General features: G+C 40.7%; 1 protein-coding gene across 4 annotated transcripts in view; it reads right to left on the bottom strand.

Annotated features, from left to right (window-relative positions):
* The window catches only part of LOC101170030 (MTSS I-BAR domain containing 1), a 51,017-nt gene that overhangs the window by 24,007 nt on the left and 4,159 nt on the right, over positions 1-22,851 (bottom strand). For all 4 annotated transcript variants that reach the window (XM_011480651.4, XM_020706890.3, XM_011480652.4 and 1 more), the window contains exons 2-3: positions 16,576-16,637; positions 14,854-14,927 (exon numbers count right to left, since the gene is read on the bottom strand). In XM_011480651.4, the coding sequence (XP_011478953.1) occupies positions 14,854-14,927; positions 16,576-16,637 (136 nt within the window). The remainder of the gene's footprint in view (positions 1-14,853; positions 14,928-16,575; positions 16,638-22,851) is intronic.

Here is a 22,851-nt window from a genome sequence, read left to right as displayed (position 1 = left end):
CAAATAAAGATACTTTTGGAAAAAGCTTTTCCGTGTAAAATTATGACTTTTTTCCTCATAATTTTACGTCATAAAAAAAGGACTCGTTTCTCATAATTCTATGGGTGCATTCTCGTAAAATTCCAGTAAATATACAACTTTTGAAAAATGTCGACTGTTTTGTCAGACGTTTATGACTATTTCCTTAAAGTTCTGACTTTTTTCTCATAATTGTACAACTTTATTTTTGTAAAATGACAACTTTATCCTCATAAATGTTTGTAATTTTTGTATTCTTACGGTGGCCTCATTACTCTGAACTCAAATGTTTACATTTAGCTTTTTAAGGAAAGTGCAATGTTCCTATCTTACGCACATTCATAACACATTACATCACTCCTCTCTAAGCTGTCTCACACAGCCATAAACTCCAGCAGCTTCATCGCCTCAGCGGAGCTCAAGATGGACAGAAATGCATGGCCAAGGTGAACGGATGAGTTTATCCTCCTCCTCCTCCTCCTCTGACAGCTGAGAAAACAGAGCCCAGAATGGACACAACCTCCCCGCTCTTGGCCCCCCCTGTGCAGCCGTCACACGCTCACAGAGGAGATGTGTGGAAACCTGTGGAAACGTGATCCTGCTGATAACTAATGCGCTTTAATTCCAAGACTTTGAGAACTCAGTCCAACACTATTACACGACGAGTTCCAGCTTAAACACACGCTCACACTCTTTGGAACTGACTCAAGAACAAAGTAAAGTGAGCGTTTTATTAGCTCGACTCAAGCCAGCGCCAATCCCTTCCAGTGAAACAAGAGCTCTTATTTCACTGCTAATCTGTAGTCTGAAAGAGTTGGCAGGCCAACTGCGCACACCCGATGCCCTCTGAGGGGCGAGTGTTTGAGCTGCAGAGCTGAATGCTAAAAGCCCGCATGGCTGCAGATCTTCATCACGCCTGTGAAGACGCTCACGTCTCTGGGGTTTCTGCAGCAGCTTCTGTGGACGCAGACTCGTCACAGTTGGAGCCAACACATCTGTACTCGCTTGTACCAAAACAAAGCCTCTGCTCCTGTTTTCCCAGCAGTTTCAAAGTAGAATTATCAACCGGACTGAAGCTGGGAGGAGGAAAACATATCACTGATATAGACATCCCTTTCAAATGATGCAATAAAAGTACAGTAGGGTATTTCCCTGATCACAGATACCTTTAAAAATCATTACATGGTATTGAAAATTGGAATAAATAAATAAATAATCATTCTATTCATCAATTTAGAATTGTACGAAGAGGTTACAGGTTCATGACAACAATAAAAGCAATTCATATGACATTACTATAAAGAAAAGGGTTCAAACTTACATTTTCAGGTGTCTGTGATCACGTTTTCATTTAACTTCTTCTCTTTTACCTGCAGAACTCTACAAATAAACCTGCTTTGGATGTGGGAGTGGCCGAGTTACTGGCTCACTGGCTGTGGAAGAACGATGGATTCTTCTCAACGGTGTCTTTTCTCACTCAATAAAATGCTTTTGGTCATAAAAAGGAGCTGCAAGGACAGAAAACTAAAAGCTGTTGTTGAAAAGCAAATGATGGTTGGATGCGGGTCAAAAGTTTAACTACGATTATTGACCTACAAATCAATGTTTATATATGTATATATTTTTTTTTTTTTTTAAATAAAGAAAATAAGAGTCCAAAATAAATGTGCACAATTCTCTTGAAATCCCAGCATCAAAGTTTCAGGCTTTAAGTTACAAAAGAGGTTGCAGCAATGTAAAATCGTATAATCGTGACTCTAAACAGTCAAACTCAAGCTTCAATGACGATGGCTTCTATTGTGCAGCTCCATCTGTGTTTAAATGATGTCTGAAAGGCGATCAAGGCACAGATTTTAGGATAAATGTTAAAATAGGATGTTTAGATCGAATTGCACTGAGAAAATGTTTTACCGTGCTAATGAGCTTTGCTACATAATAGTTTAACAATATCAATCTGAGGTTCATCTGAAATTGTGGAAGACTACAGGTTCCAGGTAACCAGAACAAGGAGCCATGAGCTCATTATAATCCAGGGTGGGCCAGAACAGAGCCAGGAGGTTATGTCTGTCAGCCACCTTCAAGCACAGATTTGCTTTTCCCATAATTCCTGCTTTAATATTTAATGAGGGTTTTGTGTGTTCTATTAGCTGTGAACTGCATGTGAGGTCTGCGTCAACAGTGGTGATTTAGTCAGGCGCTCTGAAGAGTGTTGGTTCTGCGAGCTCTTGTGTTTCCTGGCTCCTGAAAGCTTGTTCGGGCACATTGCTCTCGTTCCTGATTGGCTGTTGTCAGTTCAGGCAGACAGCCTTTGATCTTTCCATCGCTGTGGCGGGGATGGAAAGCACCCACCTTTGTTATTTTCTGGCAACCTGCAAAACCATCAGGACTGCAAATGAAGGGTCTGCGCGTCGTCCAGCCAGACGTCGCACGGACGCTACGGCGGTCCTGACGGTCAGCGGCCGGCTCAGGTGCAGGTGCCAGCGTCTTGGTTGCCAAAGCCGCAAAAATGAAGGCTGGCGGTTTGGTAAAAACCCATCTAAGGCTTTCACAGAAGCTCTGAAACAAGCGCCTGCAGGTTAAAGAGGAGACGGCTGAACGGCACATTAGGAGCCAAACTAATCGGTTTTGTTAAATGTATGCTTCCTTTATCAGCTAAAACGTGTTAAAATGATTTACCAACATTAAATAAATGTGTTTTTCTGAAAGGAGAATGAATGGAGTACACAGAGCTCATCTCTGCAGACAGCGTAGCTGTGAATTATTTAAAAAGGACAGTCAGCCTTCACGAAAGGCTCCGAGCTCCTGCTGATGACCCCTGGCTTCACAAACGTCCTCTTTGCATCCTCATCCTCAGAAAGATTTCTTTAAAGCAAATTTACAACAGACTAGGGGGTTAAAAAAAAGGGGAAGTTTGTCCACAGAGACGCATGTAGAGTCCAGGCCTGAAGGGGCAGCGCTCAACTATTCCATGTGATGCCTCTTCAGATGAAGGGAGGCCCATCGCTAATTAGAAGAAGCTTGTGCTTGAAGTGAGGAGAACATGCGAAGCCTCACCTGCTGGGCCACTCTGGTGAATAATTCAAACACAGCCATGAAACAACAGCTACTCCCACATTTTCCTCCACAGTTTCTAATCACAGATATGAAGTCTTATCACACATTTGAACTCATCTCAAATGGTGATAAATTATAATTTACAATACATTTCTCTTAAAATAGCTAAAGTCCCACTCTGCTCATCTTTTGATCCATTTTCAAAGTGTGGTCTTTTGATTATGAATATGGTGTTCAGGCAAGAACTCTGAAAAGAAATTGTCGTTTTCGCAGACATCGTTTCTGCAGAGCGGCAGGAGTTTATTAGAAATCCTTCTCTGAGTTGTGGGTGGGGCATTGGCACGGAGCCACCTGCCCCACTTAAGAAAATACAATCATTTTATGAATTGGCCCTTTTTGTCTGCTCCTGAGTCACAACAATTGAAATAAAGAAATACTCAGAAATGCAACTTTAAGCTTAACTTCCTTTATTTATGTCCATCAGGCGAAAAATGCCACAGGAAGTGGGTCATTCAAATTTTCTCAAACCTAAAGTAAATAAAATATATCATTTAAAGGTACATTTAGATATAGGTTGTATTAATACAGCTTTTTGGGAAAGTTGTGAGTAAATTAAAGTGTTCATTTATTCTACAGATTGTACCAATTCAATATACCAGCATACAAGTACATTAGGAAGATTATTGAAAGACTGAATAATATCAGGGAACATACTGAAGTAGGACTGACTGACCACATGGAAAATGCCAGAAAAGGAACAAAATTGCCTGTTTGATTGGTTAATCTCATTTTTAAAGACTCTTTTTTAAATGGACCTCACCAGGAGCAAAAGAAAAAAAAAAGTCCTTCATTATAATCATTTTTTCATTAGCAGCTGAAGGTTTGCATACTTCCAGTCAGAGCTGTTGGTGAAACGCCACCTTTAAGCGTGACCCACGGCCTTCCCCCATTATGAAAAATGGATTATTGTGCCAAAACGCCTCTCGCTCAGAGATTTCTCCCCGTCGCCTCTCCTTGCTGCTACATCTCACCGGTCCTTCCCGCTAATTGGATGTGCGGCGCCGTTCCCTCTGTTCAGGGCTCGCGCTCCGTTTGTGCCATTTCAGACGGACAGCGACATCCTGTGTGACGTCAAGGCCGTTGCCGTGGCAATGGCATACCATAATGAGCCCCCTCAAGAACTCATGCTGATGCTCCTGCTGCTGGCTGTCACTTCAGCTCTCCTCATGCATTAAACTCCCGTGGAACGGGGAGGAACGCCTGCAGCTGCGTTCAAACAATGACCTGCGATCAGATTTCTGTTATCTTTTCTCATTCGGCTTAGCCTGCATGGCTATTGATGATTTCAGATGTTCCAAGAACATTTAACAAAGTACTGTTGGAAAATAAAAAAACTTTAAAGTCAGAATAATTATGTGAATAGTTTTGGTCTGAATTCTGGTGATGAATCACTAAAAGGTTCATAAACCAGCAGGGATCATAAATCTATCAATTCTTAGCTATAATTATTGCGTATTTTGATTGGATACCACGTGAAAGCACGGAGAACTTTGGAAAATGAAGAAGAAAAAGGCGGGACAAACACGTCTGACAAACGTCTATCAAAAAAACAACCACATAATTCTGAAATACGGAAAATACCATTTTTAGGTTTAGAAAAGTGCTTCCATCAGAAAAGGTTGTACAAAATATAACATCGAGCTGTCCTGACCCTTTGACCCCTGAGCTTTAGCTCCAGCGTTGATGCTCTTTGAATTACCGTAACAGTTTACGTCATTAACGCAGCTCAAACAGATTCTGAAGAGCAGAAAAGCAGCTTTGTGCTGATATGCAGCATTTTATAGAAGTTAACATGCCTTGTCATTTCCTGTTGCTGTTAAAAACATGTGGTTTGTAGGCAAATTAGACTTTTTATTTTGAGATAATAAAAACTAATAGCACAACAACCGCCCCCTAGAGGTTGTGTCAATTATGGCACTGGCTACAGTTACTTTTCTGAACAAAAAGATTCAGTCTGGAAGTCAAAAGATCGCCCTTTGGCTTCCTGAAATTAACTTTGAAGCAATATTCTGAAGCTACGTTCACGCCGCCTCCGGCAACGCACAGTCAAACGACCACTTCCTTTATTTTTTGTTATTTTTTTTCCTTTTCTTTTTTCTACTTTTTCCTAGCGACCACTTCCAATGGAATACTATGTGAACACGCAGACATGGGTTTTTGGCTTCCACATTCAAAGCTTTACGCATGTTTTTACAGCCGTTTTCAGGCCTCTTCTAATTAAACGGGCAGCCATTAAACACGCACTGAAAGTTAATCCGGGTCGAACTTCCACCAATCTCGGACTCGGATTTGCCAGTGGCACGAATGGCGTCCCTTTTAATTAAACGGTGCCAACCGTTTGAAAATCGATCATGGAGGAGAATTGAATAATTGCAGTTTGTGCCCAACAGGAATTACATGACACCAAGTCTTTCATAAGTCATGTCCTGCACCAACATTCACCAGATTTGCAAACTTTTGACTTCTCGCACTTAGCCTCTTCCAACTGTAGGTGGGGGACAAGCGCTAGTAAACACTGGAAAAAGAAAAAGAAGCCCCTCCTTGTTTGTCCAGTGTGAACCCCTAATCTAGACCTACAGTAGTAACAAAAGTTCCATTGTTATTGTGTAAAACACTAAAATATACTTTCCTGTAGAGAATAGCATGAGCTGTGGAGGTCGGCTTCCCTACGCTTTGGTGTTGCCGTTGGCTTAAATGCAGTTTTGGATTGCAAACAAAGTAAATCTTTAAGCTGGACTCATAAAAAGGTGCGGGACTGGAGCAACAGCTGTGCAATGATCTGAAAAAGCTTTGGGGCTCAGATCAAAAACCCCTTTACTAACTTTGATCTGCTCTTTAAAAACTACTAAAATCATGTTTGAAGGGGAGTATTCTTGTTTTTCCAAACATCTTTGTTTCGCACCACTGGAGATTTGGAACTTTTCCTTTCCATTAGCCAATTGGCAAATCGTATTCTTCTGAAGATTTTATTTTCTAGCGTCTTTTTGTGGAAACAAGTGTTAGCCATTAGTGTAAAACGGTTTAAATTTGACTGCTTTAGAAAACGGCGAAGACGCCTATCAGACACACCTTGAACTGCTGGAAAAAAACAAGAGGATTAAACAGATGATGGAGGAATACATGCAGTGGCGTGTCGTGGTCTTTATTTCTGAACGTTTGACCTCAGCAGAGCAGAAAACTCATATCCAGCAGATATGTGATACTGGTGGAGCTCAGCTGGTGGGACAGAAGTTTGGATCCGGAGCAGACGGTTTTCCAGTAAAGGCAGCATCCTGGCTCCATCCAGCAGCTGACGTCATTTTATCACTAGAACATCATCTCTCTGTGGAATCCACTGAAATTCTAACCGGAGTAACTAGTGTCTATAAAAGTTTGATCATTTTCTGATCTATTTCCAAAGTGTTCCCAGTGCTCTTTGAATTAGAATGTCGTTTTTAGCCAAAAAAAAAAAAAACATACGTCATTTTCAAGGACGTAGTTTCTGCAGAGCAGCAGGAGTTTGTTAGAAATTCCCCTCCTAGTCAGAAATGCGATTTTGGGCTTAATGTTCTTCAATTGTGTCCATCAGAAAAATCTTGAAATCATGATTCTTATCTGAGTGGGTCTTTGTGTACAAGATTTGATGTTGTCTGGTTTACGTCCAATTTAAAAATGTGTTTCTTGTTCTGATGCTCAGTTGAAACCTGGATTTATGAAATAGATAAGAGCTTTGGGTTGTGGACAAACGGTTTGGACCACAAAAAAAAAAAAAAACATGGTTGAGAAATGAGAATAAGCCGCAGGGTGATTAGAGTCCCGTCTAGAGATTCCTAAAAGGAGAATTGCTTCACTTCCACATTGAGGGGAGTCTGAGGAAAACCCTGCAGCACAACATGTTGGCTGGCCTGGGAATCTCCTAAACTTCCTTATGGAAGCGGTGAAGGTGGAGAGGATGGTTTTAACCTCCCTGCTGAGACTTCTCCACCTGGGACCCCAATCTAGGTAAGCAGCAGTTTCTGGATGGATGAATTAAACCCTTCCATTTATCCTAATTCCTGTAAAATCTTCAATTTTATTCCCAAACATCAAATTCAACATCTGCTGAAACATCTGTAGTGGGTGGGGGTCAGGGGCTGATCTGAGGTACGATCAAAGAAGCCGAGTCACGCTGGTGACAGGACGGCTGTACCTGTAGACGATGCTGGCGCTCGTCTTTGTGAGGAGATCAATATCTGCTCAGAAGCTGCAATTTGCAGTTCAAGAGGAGCAGCTGGAGATTTTATGGTAATCAGATCCACAAGTAACAGCTCTTCTTTCACAGCTCTGCCAGAAACCACCGGCACTCTATGGGGAGCTTTCAAACAGGAAATACAACAGCAGCTTTCTTCTAGTTCTTAGGTTTTGACCTCATTTAAATGCTCAGACAAGTGACCTTCACTGCACCCTAGACTGATGTAATGCAGGAGAAAAGGATCAAACAACCTTACTTATTTAGTCAAATTTGGCAACAAATTTAGCAACATTTAAACTTTCCCTCTGCTTGTTGTCTTTATTTCTCTTTTCCATTTCTATCTTTTCTTTCCTTTGCTTTTCCTCTGAACTCCCTTTGTGCCCACTTCCTTGATTTATTTTTTCAAGTAAAAATCCGTCTTCGGGTATTTAAGTCACTTCTTTGTCAGTAATTTTCTGCGTCTCCTCTAGTCTCCTCTGATATCCGTTCACATACGCCTCCTCCTCCTCCTCTTCCTCCGTGGTTATCGAGTGGATGCTGATGACAGGCGGATGCTGTGCATGTCTGCCTGCCAACCTTCCCAAAGTGCTGCTGCATTACATAGCAGATGTTGAAGTGGAGGCCCATATCCCAAATATATAGACCGTTTATATTAACAATAATTAAACTGAAAGCGTTTTAAGCTTCGTCAAAGCTGGGAGTCAGCAAAAGATTCAGCTTTTCACGCTTTCAAAACACACTTATTTCTACAGCCTGCAGGATTTAGTCTGAGGCCTCTTTGAGCTTTTTTTCTACTTTTCAATTGTTGTTTGTGCCATCTCTAGATATCCATCTTTTCAGTACAACCCCAGCTTCTTTGTCTACAGACATTTTTCATTATAGTACAATATAATCCTAAAGTGAACCCGAAACTGTCCAAAAACATTTTCATTTCAAGTTGTAAATTTCATCATTTTGAAGAAAATAAATACAATAAAATAAAAATCACATAAATTGAGATACGTTTTTAAGGAAAGGTCAAATATGTAGAGATAAAATTAAGTATAAATCCAAAAACAAAGCAGAGTCATTGTTAAGCTTTGAATTTTGAATGAAAACTATACTAATGGGGGGGCGGGGGGGGGGGGGGGTCTTTGTGATTCCTACGTCAATGTAAACATCCGACTGACAGGTGAGTCCAGAGTCGAGAACGGGGGGGGCAAAATGATGTCCTTCAGGGAAAAACACCAAAGACGACACCGGCACGGTACAGCAGGTAGAGGGAACCCCCCCAGCCAGACACCCAGACCGGGTAAAGGTCTGCTCCAGCCCCCCCAGCGCCACCCGAGAGTTCAGAGCATCCGCAAAGCCAGATGTGATGCGATCCCCGGTGGATGGTCCTGTCAGAGAACTCAGGGGTGGGGGTAGGGGACCGACGATCGGAGGTCCCACCTTCCTTGTGTTGTTTGTGTGCTGCAGTGTACATTGTTGAGGGGTAAAGGGTGTGTGTAATACAGGGGTGCAGTTAAAATTGGCGGGTGGGGCACTGAGAGGATTTCCAAACACCCCCCCACCAAGAGGCCTCAAATGACTATTGTACAATTAAAAACAAGAGAGGAGGGACCCAACCATGGGAGGGGGGCCACTGCTAAGTAGCTCCCACCCGCACCGCATCGCAGGCTGACCCCCCCCCCCACATCGCCCTAATAAGTGGTTGTATGAATAATATTTCTTATTTCTGTTATCAGGTTCAAGCACGTTGTCCAAAATTGAACTATTTTTTTTAAACCTTGACAGCTTAACATTAAAATCTAACCTATTCCAAGGATTTAAGCACTTATGTCAGCCCTTAAATCTATCAACTGATTATGCTGCTGCAGCCAATTATTGAGAAAAAAAACTCCAAAACTTTCACTTAATTAAAAATCTACAACGATGGCCAATGAAAACCAGATGACAGGTTATAAAAAACCCAAATCTGGGCATGTACTGTTCATTAGAAAGCAGCTTTTTATGACCCAAGCTACAGAAAAATCATGTGCCAACTGAAATTAAATCCACATAAAGATAAATTAAAAAAAAATAGAAATAATAGAAATAGATCCGGGTTTGTCTCTAAAACATTTGTTCAGGAAGACTGTAAGGATGAAGAGTAGAACCCGGATGTCCCAGCAAAATAAATCCCTTCTGCAAATGTGTTCCCAACTGAATAAATATAAACATTGGTCTAAACGTAGATTAGAATAAAATGAATGTTTGTCAGCAGACAACGTTCCTGTGACTGACAGACGGAGAAACAGAGTTTGGGATCACGAAGGTGGAGTCGGGGTGCAGAGATTTCCACCGTGTTGCCATGAGCACCAGAACAGCCAGCAGCTCCTCCCTCCCTCCCTCCCTCCCTCCCTCTCCCATCACCATCTGCCTCCCGCATCATCATCTTCATCCCTTTCACATGTTCCTGAAGTACACATCATTATTTCTTTGAATGGCATTTCACTCTTGCTCATAATGCCCGTTTTCCTGTTTTTTTCCCTCCAACGCTCCTCCGTCTGGCTTCCTGCAGCATCCTTCCACATGACTGGAACATGAAGGCGTGACATGGAGCAGACGGGGGGGCCATGTCCGGGCCTCAATAATTCAACACCTGTCAGATGACGGATAAATGAACAGGACCGCTGACAAATGCTCCAACTATTTCAGAACCGACCACAGCTCTGCGTCTTCTCATGCCTTCATTAAAGTGTGGGACGTTTTCCAGAACTGGAGATCAGGTTCGGATGCTTCGTTCGAGCTATAGCTTTAGTTGTCGTCCACTGAACCACAGCCATGTCTTCCTACATTTGAGTGGAAAATGAAACCTTCATATGGATTCTGAGAGACCAAAACGAAGCTTGAAGTATCTAGTTAATAGAGTTTTATCAGGTCCGTCCATGGGTCCAAACCCTTGACAGTATATGAGAACCGGACTGAGTGACTCCTCCCCCCTCACTCTCCAAACAGGAAGCACTTCTACAGAGAAATCAACATATCTGCTACCGTTTTCTAACATGTACTTGTTAATCCTTATTTTTTTAAATAAAGGCTTATTTCAAACTAATCCTCAATAAAAGATGGTGGTGCTAAAACATTTAACAGATTCTGCTGCCTTAACGTGCTACGAGTGTGGACTCCCAACAGGCTCACCTGATTGGCTAGGGCTGCACGATATCAGGAAAACTCGCTATTTAGTGATCAAGATTGCAATATCGAAACAACCAGTAATACATGCACAAAATTAGCAAAACAACTAAATACATCATTTTTTATTTCACTGCAACAGTTTAATGTAGAGTCAACATTACTTAACCCTTTATAGGGCACTCAATGAAATACTCTAAAATTCAAAAATTCAACCTTAGAGTGTTATTGGAGAACATAACAAGACTTCATATCATTGGTGACATTTTTCAATTTTTTTTACTTTCATGTAGAAAATCAATGCCAATGAAGTGACCATATTTGGTCACTTGCCCGTGAGTGGGAAAACAAATTCCAATAAGTATACATATATATATAAATATAAGAAAAACACATATTATGTATTTGAACATTTGAACATCACTTTTAGAACATAAACGTGCTAATAACAAAAAGTGCTAATAACAAAAGTGTTGAATAGACCCTCACACAACTGTGTGTGAGGGTCTGGGAATGTCCTGGTTGTTGGTGGGTGGGGCGAAGTCGGGGTCTGACACATCATCATCTTGATCCTCATCAACATCACTAATGTCAGGGTGGACTGGCACAACAGCAGTCTCCCTCCTCTTGCCATAAAAGATTGATGGAGGCTAAAAATTAAATACATGCAATAAAACAACTTTCATAACATCATAAACTGACAAAAATCACTCTTTATCACTATTCATAATCTAAAAACAGTATTTAAATTCTCCCTGAATCACTGTATAGTGATAGAATATTATGTTTTAATGTTGCCAAATGTTTTATAAGTTGTATTTCTTTATTTGTAAAGAAAATGCACTTATATGGTTTGTTAGATGCATAGGGCATATGTCCAAAAACAGACATACCAAGTAAAATTTTGTTTTTAGTGAATAGGGCATATGATCAAATATGGTGCCTGCATTTTTCATGCCGTATTTTCACTCATTTCAATAAATTCTCCGCAAACAACTTATATGTCAACACTTAACACAACTATTCAACAATAAAATGTATGAGTTTCATCAACTTACCGTGGTTAGTTTTGACGATTCCTTTGAAAATGTCCAGTGAACTGAGCTGCAAAAGCAACTTTTTCTGATTTTGCTGAAAAAGGGAAATTTGATGTGACCCTGCTCTCTGCTGATTGGTCAAGTTGCACAATTGAGTAACCTATAATGTAGGATGATCTTTGCTGAGTCATGGGTAAAGATCCCATGACTCTTGAACTCACTGAGACGGGGGAAGGGCGTGATAAGTAACAGGTGCGGAAATTACCAAAAACAGTCACTTGCCCTATAAAGGGTTAAATCACACTCCAAATGACCCTCATCTAAATATCCATCATGGTCAAATGCATAAAGCGTTTTGTTTAATTTGTTAAGTATTATAAGCTGCCATAAGATTGTTTTAGCACATTTAAGGTTAGCATTTGTTGCAATTTTCGCGATATGCGTATTGCACAGCTTCACCATGAGGATAAATTTGCGATTTGTTGTGCAGGCCTAGTGGTTGCCATAGAAACGTCGACTCAGATCGACTCGAACCAATGGCTGCTTACTGAAGATGACGTCTGACACCAAAATGGCGGTGTCCGTGTCATGAAAACAATAGCAACTGAATGGACGTCATCTCATTGCTTAAACCCTTTTCTACTAATTTCGTACTTAAGGGATTTGGAATAGCGTTGGGGGGGGGGGGGGGGGGGGGTTGAAATAAACATGTCTACAACTCTAAAGTGATTGCAATAAAAGTTGAGATTTCAATTAATAAAAACGAAATTATTCAACTACAAAAAAACATAAAGGAAAACATCCACAAAACAGACTATGATAAAAGACAAAAAATATGTTTCTTATAATATTTTTATTCATATATATATTATATATTTCTGTGCTAGCATGTATCCATAATGTTTTACAGTAAAGCAATTCCTACAATATTACTTTAATATATATTTTAAAGGAGAGGGATTAAAACAATTCTTTTTAAGGCTTTTGTAACAAATATTTAAACGTATTTGCCCTGATAAATGCTTCACCATTACATTTTGGGTTATCCAGTCTCTTCCTTTTGAATATTTGTTAAATGGTCCGCTCAAAATAAAAGACAACTGAACTTAAAATGTTTTCTAGTAATTTTTTAAACTGTTCTTGCCCATTGTTTAGCAGTTTTTATAGCAAAAGTAATAACACATTTGAAAAACATCTTTATACTACTTCTATGATGTAAAATACTTCATGTTTATATAACAGTTAGTTGTAAAGTTTAGTCAATATTTGATGAGTTTCTGCGGGTTTTCTTTTTTGGCTTAATTTAGGTTTTATTGCTTGAAAAGAAATATAATAAAATACAAAAATCTGTTTTTATTTGTATTTAAGGAACCAGCAAAGTTTATACTTGGAAAAAAAAAAGAGAAAAAAATGTATTTTTTCCATAAAGACACACAACAAACATATTTTAAGTACTTTCTCTTTTAAAACTAATAACTGTTTATGATGTAAATATAAGTAATATATATCTATATTCAGTGATTTGGGGCCACACAAACCACACAAACAGCAGACACATTGCTCCAGGTGTGACTGCCTCTGCATCACACTCACACACACACTCACACACACCCCCCCACACACACCCACAAAGTTGATTACAGAGCAGTTGCAACCAAGAACACTGGGATCATCATGACAGTGACTGATTGTTTCCTCTGCTGCCGTTGTCCCTGTGACGGGGAGTCACCCAGCAGGATGTTGGCCTACATTCACGTCTGTGCACGCACACGCATGCACGCACACGCATGCACGCACACAAACACACATGCACACAGCAGTCCAACCAAAAAATCTCACCAGGAAAAAAAAACTGGTGACAAAAAAAGAGCCAAGCAAGATGCAAATCAAACCAAGTTGCCTGTGAGGCATCTTTTTTTTTTTTTGCTTTAATCTGTTCTTCCGTGGTTCAGCGACATGCCGGGAACAAGAGGGTCTAATCACAAACTGAAAATCAAACCCAGAATTAGGAGTCTCAGGAAAATCAGGAAAATTCTGATGTTTCTTCTGAAAAACGCAGAAATGCTCTCCTCAAAGCTGCTTCGTTTTGTAGAATTTGCATATCTTTGCTTTAGCTCAGTTTCCTACAGCCATCAGCACAGAAAGGTGCAGTCATTGCTTCCGTCTGTGCTGCTGATGCACTTTATGATGTCAGATAAAAAGCAGAAAGGACGTTTGCTCAAACCGCATGACGGAAAACGCTGCTTAGTCTGGCTGAAGTGATTCATTAGATCTGCACTGACGTTCTGCAGGGCGGGCCACTCTGAGACGTTTGTCAGTTTCTGCTGAGTATAAAATCGGAGGCTCTCCTCACTATAAAAGGTGAGATAATGCCAGTTATACCGAAACCTGAAAGGGAGCCAACTCTGCATTTATAACATCCATGCAGGCTTCAGAAGCACCGACTGAGCGAGTGTTTGCGTCTGTTGAGGTCAGCAGAAACTCTTCTCACTGCTGCTCCTGGACATTATGAAGCTGATTTAGAAAACCTTGCAATTTTTTTTTTCTTTGGCTCAATTTAAAGGCACTTCACATTCTTGCAACAGTCAAATTAGTAACCTACTTTTTTCTTCCCCCCCCCCCCCCCCCCCCATTTCCCTCTTTTTAATCTAGAATTGAAACTTCTAAGAACCTACGTGGAATTTCTATTGCAATTATAAATAATAAATCTAAACTTTCAGGTCTTTAGACTGGAATTCTTCATTAAATACCAAACTTTCACATAAGTCTTGTAAAACCTAGCCACTGAAAAACAAGAGTAATTTATAAAAAGAGACGAAAAAGGCTCTCAGCAGCGAAGAAAATCTGAAGTGTTAGCAAATAAGCCCCAAAAGCAAAAAAAATGACAGCAAGCTCACAGCCCCCCCCCCCTTCAGCAACAACAAAAATGGCGAGCAATATTGGAGCTATTCAATGGGACAATTTGATATGCCAGCTCAGACAAGGAAACGGAAGACGTACATGGATCTGGTAGTGGATGCATCCGGATGGAGCAGAGCAGGGAGCTTGTGGCCCCCCACCCAGTGCATTTTCTGAGTCACAAATAAACCTCCTCCAACGGCGTTTTTGCTTCTGCTCCCCATTCATTACAGTTTGAATAAAAAGGAATGGTCAGAAATGAAACCTGAGCTTAATTGTGTTTCCAGAATGAACTAACTTTTGGGCAGACATGAATCCCCGGTCTGCCAAGCAACAAAAATCAAAGCTGCATCAAATCCAATCTGCCCTTAGAGTCAGACGGCATCGGCAATCATCGGACAGGAAACCGTGCGGACTTACCGCGGCTGTTGGTCGCCAGATCAGCCACTTTTTGAAAGGCGTCCAGAAAGGCGGCGACCGCGACGACTGTGGTCCTAAGAGGCAGAACAGAGGAAGCATGAGCTGAAAGATAGATTATCCAAAAAACTGTAACCCAGAAACTGCAATCAATATTTAAAAAAACATTGTTTTTCTAGATTATTAAGTTCCCTGAATTGAACTCACAAGCGGTCAAAATAAGTGACACAAAAAAAAAGATGCATGGAAACATCTTTAAGGAGAGAAAAAAAACATAAAATATAAAAGGGAAAAATCAGCAGAAATATATTTCTAAAAGACAAACCATTTGCAGACCAACTAATCATTGATGGTTTTTGGATGCAGAAACACAGCGAGAGACTTTCAGCTGCAGCCTCTGCTGACTTCTGTCTCACCTCAGTGCAGAATCTCAATTTCACTGATGACTTTATAGGGACATCATTAATCTTTGTCACCCAGACAAGGTTAATTAAGTTGTGTATTACACACGTGTGTGTGTGTGTGTGTGCGTCAGTGGGTGGTTAATGTCTGGAAAGCACAAGAGTAGATGTAGGCATGAAGCAGCAGCAGCTTTCAGGGCGCGTTCCTGATGGCTTTTTGCCTGTGTGCACCAACCTTCAGCTGTGCGTGTCACTCTTTGCGTTAACTTGTGTATATAGTGCAGGCGGTGAACTTCTGACTGGGGTGTGGCCACACAACAGCAAAGGGGACGGACATTTAATCCCTTAATGAGGTCGACCAATATAGGTTTTGCTACGTTTGGCGGTGACGGGTTCACATGGAGGTTCAGGGTCTCCGAAACCAAAAAGTTGACAACTTTTCATGAGCAAAATAGAGCAGCTCTCTGAATGTTTCAGACGTGTGTGAGGCGTCCGTTTTCAATTTAGATCTACAGCTTTTTGGGCCAAATGTAACATATGGAGGAGTCTACCACTGAATGAGTTCACACAGTTAAGTAAGAACACTATTAACAGATTGTCAACTCAGCACCTCAATCTGTTGCATTCAAGCTTCCGTCTACATTTTTCTTGTTATATTTACTCTCCTAAGATCCACATTTCTACCATGCTTTTTTTAGATAAAAAAAAAGTAAAGATTCAGTGTTGATCGTCCAGAAATCAGTTTTGACTTAAAAGTCAGTCGAATAAAAACTTTATTTTTCAGAGAAAAATAGAGAACCCACACGTGGCACGTGTCTGAAGAGAGTAATTTACTAGATTTAAAAGTTCAAGCTCCAAGGAGGTCATAAAACGTTTTTAACAGTGATGTGAGAATTGGGTCTTTGTCAAATATAGAAAATATTCTTAAGCACACATTGTGGTTCTGCTTATTGACCTCCAATTGGTTTTTTAGTGGTACATGACGCACAAAATTCAGTCAAAATGCTTGTGACATAGACCATCTTTCAAGTATTTACTTAACTCTTTTTTTTTTTAGCAGTTACTTTTCAAATTTTCAAAAAAAAATGTAACCAGATGTATTTAACCAGACAATGTAGGGGTAAAAGAGCCCATGTGGCTCCGGAGCCCCAGTCTGCAGACCCCTAGAGGTTAAAGTTCAGATAAATGGAGGAAATTTTGAGAAGTTACTTTTTGGTATAAAACAATCATTTTGATCATGTAGACTAGGTTAATGTAACTTTATTGCAAGTTTGAAACTAAAAACAGAATTGTGAATGTAAACTAAAGCCTATTTGTGTGTTACCTGAGTTGCGATTGCAGTTTGCTGGCCTTGCTGATGAAATCGTCCCAGATGGGATAACTGCCCTAAAGGAGGAAAACAGAAAAAAAGACAGACAGATGAACTTCCCGTAAAAAGTCACATTGACAACATCTGTCCAGTTTCTCTATTTTTGGAGGAAGCCGATATACATTTGTGAAGAACCTTGTTTATTTTGTATTAACAGAAACCGTCCACTTGACAAGAAAAGAGCTAATCTCTGACCTTCAATTGAAAAGGCTAAAGTACAAACGCTGAACATCAAACGCAGCAGTTAAACCGAGAGCAGAGACAAAGATCAATGAGCAATCCATGCACCACACCCACCACAGAGGAGGCCAGACCAGCCCCGCCGGGCGTGCAAAGAAAGCCAGCACACGTCCGCTGGCTGTTTAACATGAGGCTGAGCACAACAGTGGTGATGCTGGGTGGGAGCACAGAGCGGCATCATGAAAATGCATGCAGTCGCAGGAAAGCTTTTAACGGGGATTAAGCTGTGCACTGATTATTTTGTCGTCATTGGTGCACACACTGACCCAGAGCTTGGTACCTTCCCTCCTACTCTCATTAATGATGCTAAAATATTAACAGTAAACATGACAAAGCGGATCACAGAACAACATGTCTGACATCTCTGTACATCTTTAAACATAAGGATTTTTTTATATGTGCAAACCATTTGTTAGACACTTGTTAAGCCAGTTACCCTTCAGTTATTTTTGTCTTTCGTCCCCGTCATACCTGCCCATGTCTGCTTAGTCTCGTTACGTCTCCAATTGCATCCGTTTTGCCCATTTTGTCTCCGTTTACTTCATTAGAAGGTTCTTTTTTTAACACACAAACCAATAGTTTTGCATTTGTTATACCCATTGCAGCTCTTTTTTTATTTGTTCTGTCCAACAGCTGCCATACAGATGAGATCTGAAGGCCTCTTGTGTTGGACATATTTTACTTTAACAACAGGGGTTATTAATCTTCAGACAAACCAAAGGTATGTCTGAATAAACCCCTTTTGGAATCGAGGCCAAACTTTATTCACTTCTATCATATTTAAAAAAAAATTGTGTTGATCGGAAAAGGAAAGGAGGGAGGAAGAGTGAGGGATGTTAGAGAGGGGGGGGGGACCATGAAGCAACATAAAGCAACAAGTTGCTGGATGTTTATACATTACAGTGAGGTTCAGATATAATGCAGGTCTATAAGGGCGGGGCCTGTCCACACACACACTCACATGTTATCAACACACCTGTTGGCTCCAAAAAAAACGTCCACATGTCAACATGTACACAATACAGATAGTGTTCACACACACATACGTATGCCTTCAAACCAACTAGTGTGTGAAATATTTCATTTAATCATGCAAACTATTAGTGTAAAGGTGAGCTAACACCTGTGCTCAGGTGAGTGTTTATGTTCTTCTAAAATGGATGGTGGAACGTGAAAAGAAGGAGGGAGAGTGCCCAGCCACCCCCACACCAAGACCCCGCCGCAGCAGTGGCAGCCAGAATCCCCCCACGCCCGCACAGTAGCAGATAAAGAACAACCACCCCCCAGGTGATCACATCTGTCACCCAGGGCAGGGCCAGCAGGGCCCTCCCTGCCACACCGGGAGGCCCCAACGCAGGGCCCCGCCCCAGAAGAGCGCCCACAGCTCCAAACGAGCACCCCACCACCAACCAAGATTTCTGGGCATCCCCCCACCCCAACCCCAGGTACGAGCCAGGACCCCCCAAGGGAGACCCGCCCTGGCTCCAGGCAGCCACCCACCCGGCCCACGGTTGGTCCAGGAACGAGCAAGGCAGGGGCCAGTTGCCCCTGCCCAGGAGGAGGACACCCAGGGGAAGAGGGGTTGTAAAGATGGCCCGACCAGGCTAGGTCACAGTTGAAAATTTGGCGAGGGCCAGGGCTCAAGGGCATGGACCAGAACCCACCCCACAGGGACACGGACACCCCCGGCTCAGGTGTGATGTGATATGATCCCCGGCTTCTGGTCTTGCCGGAAAGCTCAGGGATCCCCCTCCCTGCGTGGAGAGAGGACTGCCGGGCCCAGGAAACCAGCACCCAGGGGACACGGCCACCGTTGCCAAGGGCCCAGTACCCCCTACCAGGGATGGGGTAGGGAACAGATGGTCCAAGGTCCCACCTTCCTTGTGATATGCGTGTGTGTGTGTGTGCGTGTATGTGAGGGCGTGTGTGTTCATTTATGTGTGTTTGTATTGGAATGTAGATGTGGAGGAGTAAAGGGTGTGTGTACTAAGGGGGTGCAGTTAAAATTGGCGGGTAGGGCACTGAGGGGACATCTCCTGATGTCCCATCACCCTCCCCACCAAGGGGCACTCGGGTAGGGTACACCCATTGCATTGCAGCTCTGTTACGTCCCCCTTACGTTAAGCGGGGGCACAGAGGCTTTACAGAAGCAATGAAGGTGTGATGCTGTTCAAAAGTGCCATTCACACAACCATAGCATGAAAACGTGTCACACTTGGCATCAACAGTTTGACTCAAAATAAAAACAAGACACTTTTACTACCATTCAAAGTCTCCAGATTTAGGTGGGTGGGCTTTTTCCTCCTAAAAATCCATTAGAAAAGTCTGGTTGATCTTCTATTGTAGGTTTTTTTTGCTTTAACCTTATATTACCTACACTTACACCTACACTTTGAACTTGGAGAATCTGTTAAGACAAACTGCCCCCATGTCGTATTATCAGGTACCTCTATCCAAATCTAATTTCCTCTGGTCCTTCTGCGATTGGACCACTGCACTTTGAGTTCAAGTGATCACCAAGTGGTTTTATTAAGTTTTCATTTCATTTGTACCAATTGTGCTTTTTTATTGGCTTTTACCGTTCCTTGAGACAGCCTTTGTTAAAATGGTTCCTTTATGCACTTGTAAAGTGAAAAAAACCTATTTGTTGAAATTGTTCCCAATTTCTTTTTCCTTCTTCCTAATCATAGTTCTACAAAGAGTGGCCCCTTCTTTTAACCCAATTTAAAGCTTATAAGTGAAAGTACTTTACTTTGTTGTCCTGATTTTTGTACTTTTGTCTTTAGCCTTGTTTTTTTCTGCTATATTAAGAGTAAATACTCGTAAAACACTGTCCTTGGGACAATAAGAACATAATTAGAGATGATGCAATCGATTTAGACTAATATTATTACTCTGTGTATTAATCTGAGTATTCATAGTTTAAGTTCAGTTTTCACACTTTTGAAAAAAAGTTCTGATATTTAAGATTTTAAAAATAAAACAGGGGAAAAAAACATGAACTTTATCTCTTCACGGCCATATTTGTACATCAGTGACGTCTGTTCTTTGGAACAACAGAAAGGCATTGTGGGATTGATAAATGTAAAACAGCCTCCCTCACCGACTCATTTTCTTAGAGTCACCATTAGCTCAGTTCTATTTCCAACAGAGCAGCTGATCCAGGTTTGTCTAGCCTCTTGTTTGAGAGATTGATGCCTGGCATCATTGCCTGGCAACCTGGTTGCTATGGCAACGTTGCTGCAGAGATTGGAGGGGAAGGGAGGATCCCCTGTGAGGGTATCCTCATAAAAGATGCGTGCATCTCCTTTTACTGTCATGCTTTCTTTGTTATTCTCTTCCAAATAAGGCTTTTTTTTCACCCCTTTTGATTTTCATTGTCAGCTTCAGTCCCATTTCCTTTATTTAGTATAAAACCCATCTAAACAATTCTTTCCATCATGCTGCACATATTTCACATTTAGCTTCATCTCATTACATTTGCTCCCAGTCTCCCTTCATTTTGTCACACACACCAGGCGAAGGCCGGGTCGCTTCATCCATCAGTTACCGAGGACATAAACTGTCACCGTGGCAACAGCCGGAGGCAGCAACAGCAGCAGCCACCTGGTCCTTCAGGAATCCATGGATCTGCTTATTCCAATCAAAGCAAGCGCACGCACTTCCAGCCACAGAAATCGCACTTCTTTAATAATGACTGTGCAAGACTGAAAACAGAAACTTCATTTTGGTTTCTGGAAACAGACGATAAGGATATGACAAGCATGTTTGCAGAAGGCAAGGATTATTTGACCTAAAGAAGCTCTAAATTATTGAAATAAGGGAAAACATTATAGGAACTTTTCCTTTTTTGATCTAAAAAGCAAAATATTCAGGATATAAGTAGAACATTGAGCCAATCATTTACCAACAGAGACTAATGATAGTTTCATAGAGTGACAAAGAAAAGCATGCATATTTAAAATGTTTTACTAATAACATGTAGAACAGTGAGAAACAAAAGAATAAAAAACTGTAAAATTGCTAAAAAAAAAATCTAATAGAAAAAAAAAAGATTTGCTATTAAAAGTAAGAATGTTTTGGCAGGAGGCATGTAGAATAAAAAAAATAGATTTTTTTATATTTCATTATTTAAAAAATAAAAAAAAACTTGAATAATAAAATAGACAAAGAAATAAAACATAAAAAAGCATTACAATGAGCCTGTTATTCCATGCCAACACTTCACAAAACAATAAAATAAAAAACAGCGGAGGGGCTCTGACGTGCGGTTTCCATGGCAACACTGATGCTGTAACACCTGCTTCATCTGCAGCCTGATCCAAAGAGGGCCAGGATCATTTCAGCCCTGAAGCCATCAAGACCGTCGCTTTAGATAACAGCTGATTAGCATTCAGCCATCATTAAAAAATACGGTTAAACGTGAATAGAAACTGATGTTTTAGTACCACTGTAGGTCCGCCATGTATGCTCACAGTGCCAGCATCGAGGTTCCCACCTCATAAAGAAGCAACATTAAGCTGATGACAGTTTTACCACATTTTTTTAGACTGTTCATTAATAAAATTACTTCTTTTTTTTTTCATTTAACCACAAACTGAAATAATTAAATTCAATTTTTAAGCAAAATAATAAAAATATTTGGAAGATTTTTATCCTTTCAATGTCAGTCTTTGGGGTTTTAAATCACTGAAAGACATTATGTAGCATTTGAAGCTACATAATATATGAATATGATTATAATTAGCAGACATTGTTTAAAAAAAATGTTTTCATATTAAACATCCAAACAAAATGACATTTTCAACTGGAAGGAAAATAAGAGTCTGATTTGTGGCGCTCTGCTTCTTTAAGTCTTTCAGCGCCTTTTATTTCCCAGCTCTGGCTGGGACTCTAAAACTGTCTTTAAGCGACCCCCCCTGTATAATGACAGCTGTCGCTTTCAACAAGCAGGTCCAGACAAGCAGAGTTAACATGCTGGCAGCTCAGCTGGGGAACAAAGTGGGACATGAAGCGAGCGTAAACAAGAGATGAGTCTTAGCTGTGGATCGACTAAACAAGAGGGAGAAATGGACCCTAATCACCACTGTGAAGACATTTAACCACAGCTTTAAGGATGCAACAGAAAGCATCAGAACTGCCAACAGCAGCGCTTCTTCTCTATAGAAGTAAATCCAAGTATGAAAGCATGGAAACCTCTAAGAGGATGAAGCTGCTCCGAGAAAAACAAAAAACAGGCAGATCAGTTCCACTTCAGTGGATCAACACCAATTCCACAGACACTATGATGCAGCAACAGCACCGATTATTTAGCATGTGAAGCTAGGCAAACACGTGAAGATGCTACCAACGATGACGATTGTTGTTCAGTATTTCAGAGCTTCGTCAGCTTATTTGCATATTTGTGTGATTGCCGTGAAGCGTTTAAACGACCTTTATTTATTCATCCTTTTGAAGAAAAAGGAGAAAAACCTTTCAACTTAAAATGGTTGCATTATAAAGAAGCCCAGAATGATTTGTTTGCTTCTATAAAAAGAAATACAAAATTACTTTTGGAAAGTTCTTAGAGGCTCTCTAAACTAAAAGTACATTTTAATAGATATTAGGAAGATTAAATAAAATCCTATCGAAATTTTCTTTTCCCGTCTTCTTTTTCAGTAAAAAAATAAAAGTAAAAGCAAAACAATATAATCTGTGGAATTGAAAAAGAATGACGTATTAAGTAAATTTAAAGACTTCATCTCTTTTATTTGAACATCTTGCAGACGTCCTTTGTTTTTTACAAAATTAAGTCCAACATTTCATTATTTTATCTTTGTAAATCTAGGTAAGTGGGCACAGATCGTACCAAACACATTGAAATGGGAGCTTTTCCTATTCTCTTGTATTCTTATGTTCTTTAATGCACCTTAACATGACGGCTGCCTTGAATTTCATCAGCATTTTATTCTAAACTGCTGCACTCAAACAGTGATCTAAATGTCTGAAGCA

The sequence above is a fragment of the Oryzias latipes genome, chromosome 11 (genome assembly GCF_053564925.1).
Source record: "Oryzias latipes strain Hd-rR chromosome 11, Olatipes_Hd-rR_3.1".
NCBI classification, from domain to species: domain Eukaryota; kingdom Metazoa; phylum Chordata; class Actinopteri; order Beloniformes; family Adrianichthyidae; genus Oryzias; species Oryzias latipes.
This window is presented reverse-complemented; position numbering and strand designations above follow the sequence as displayed.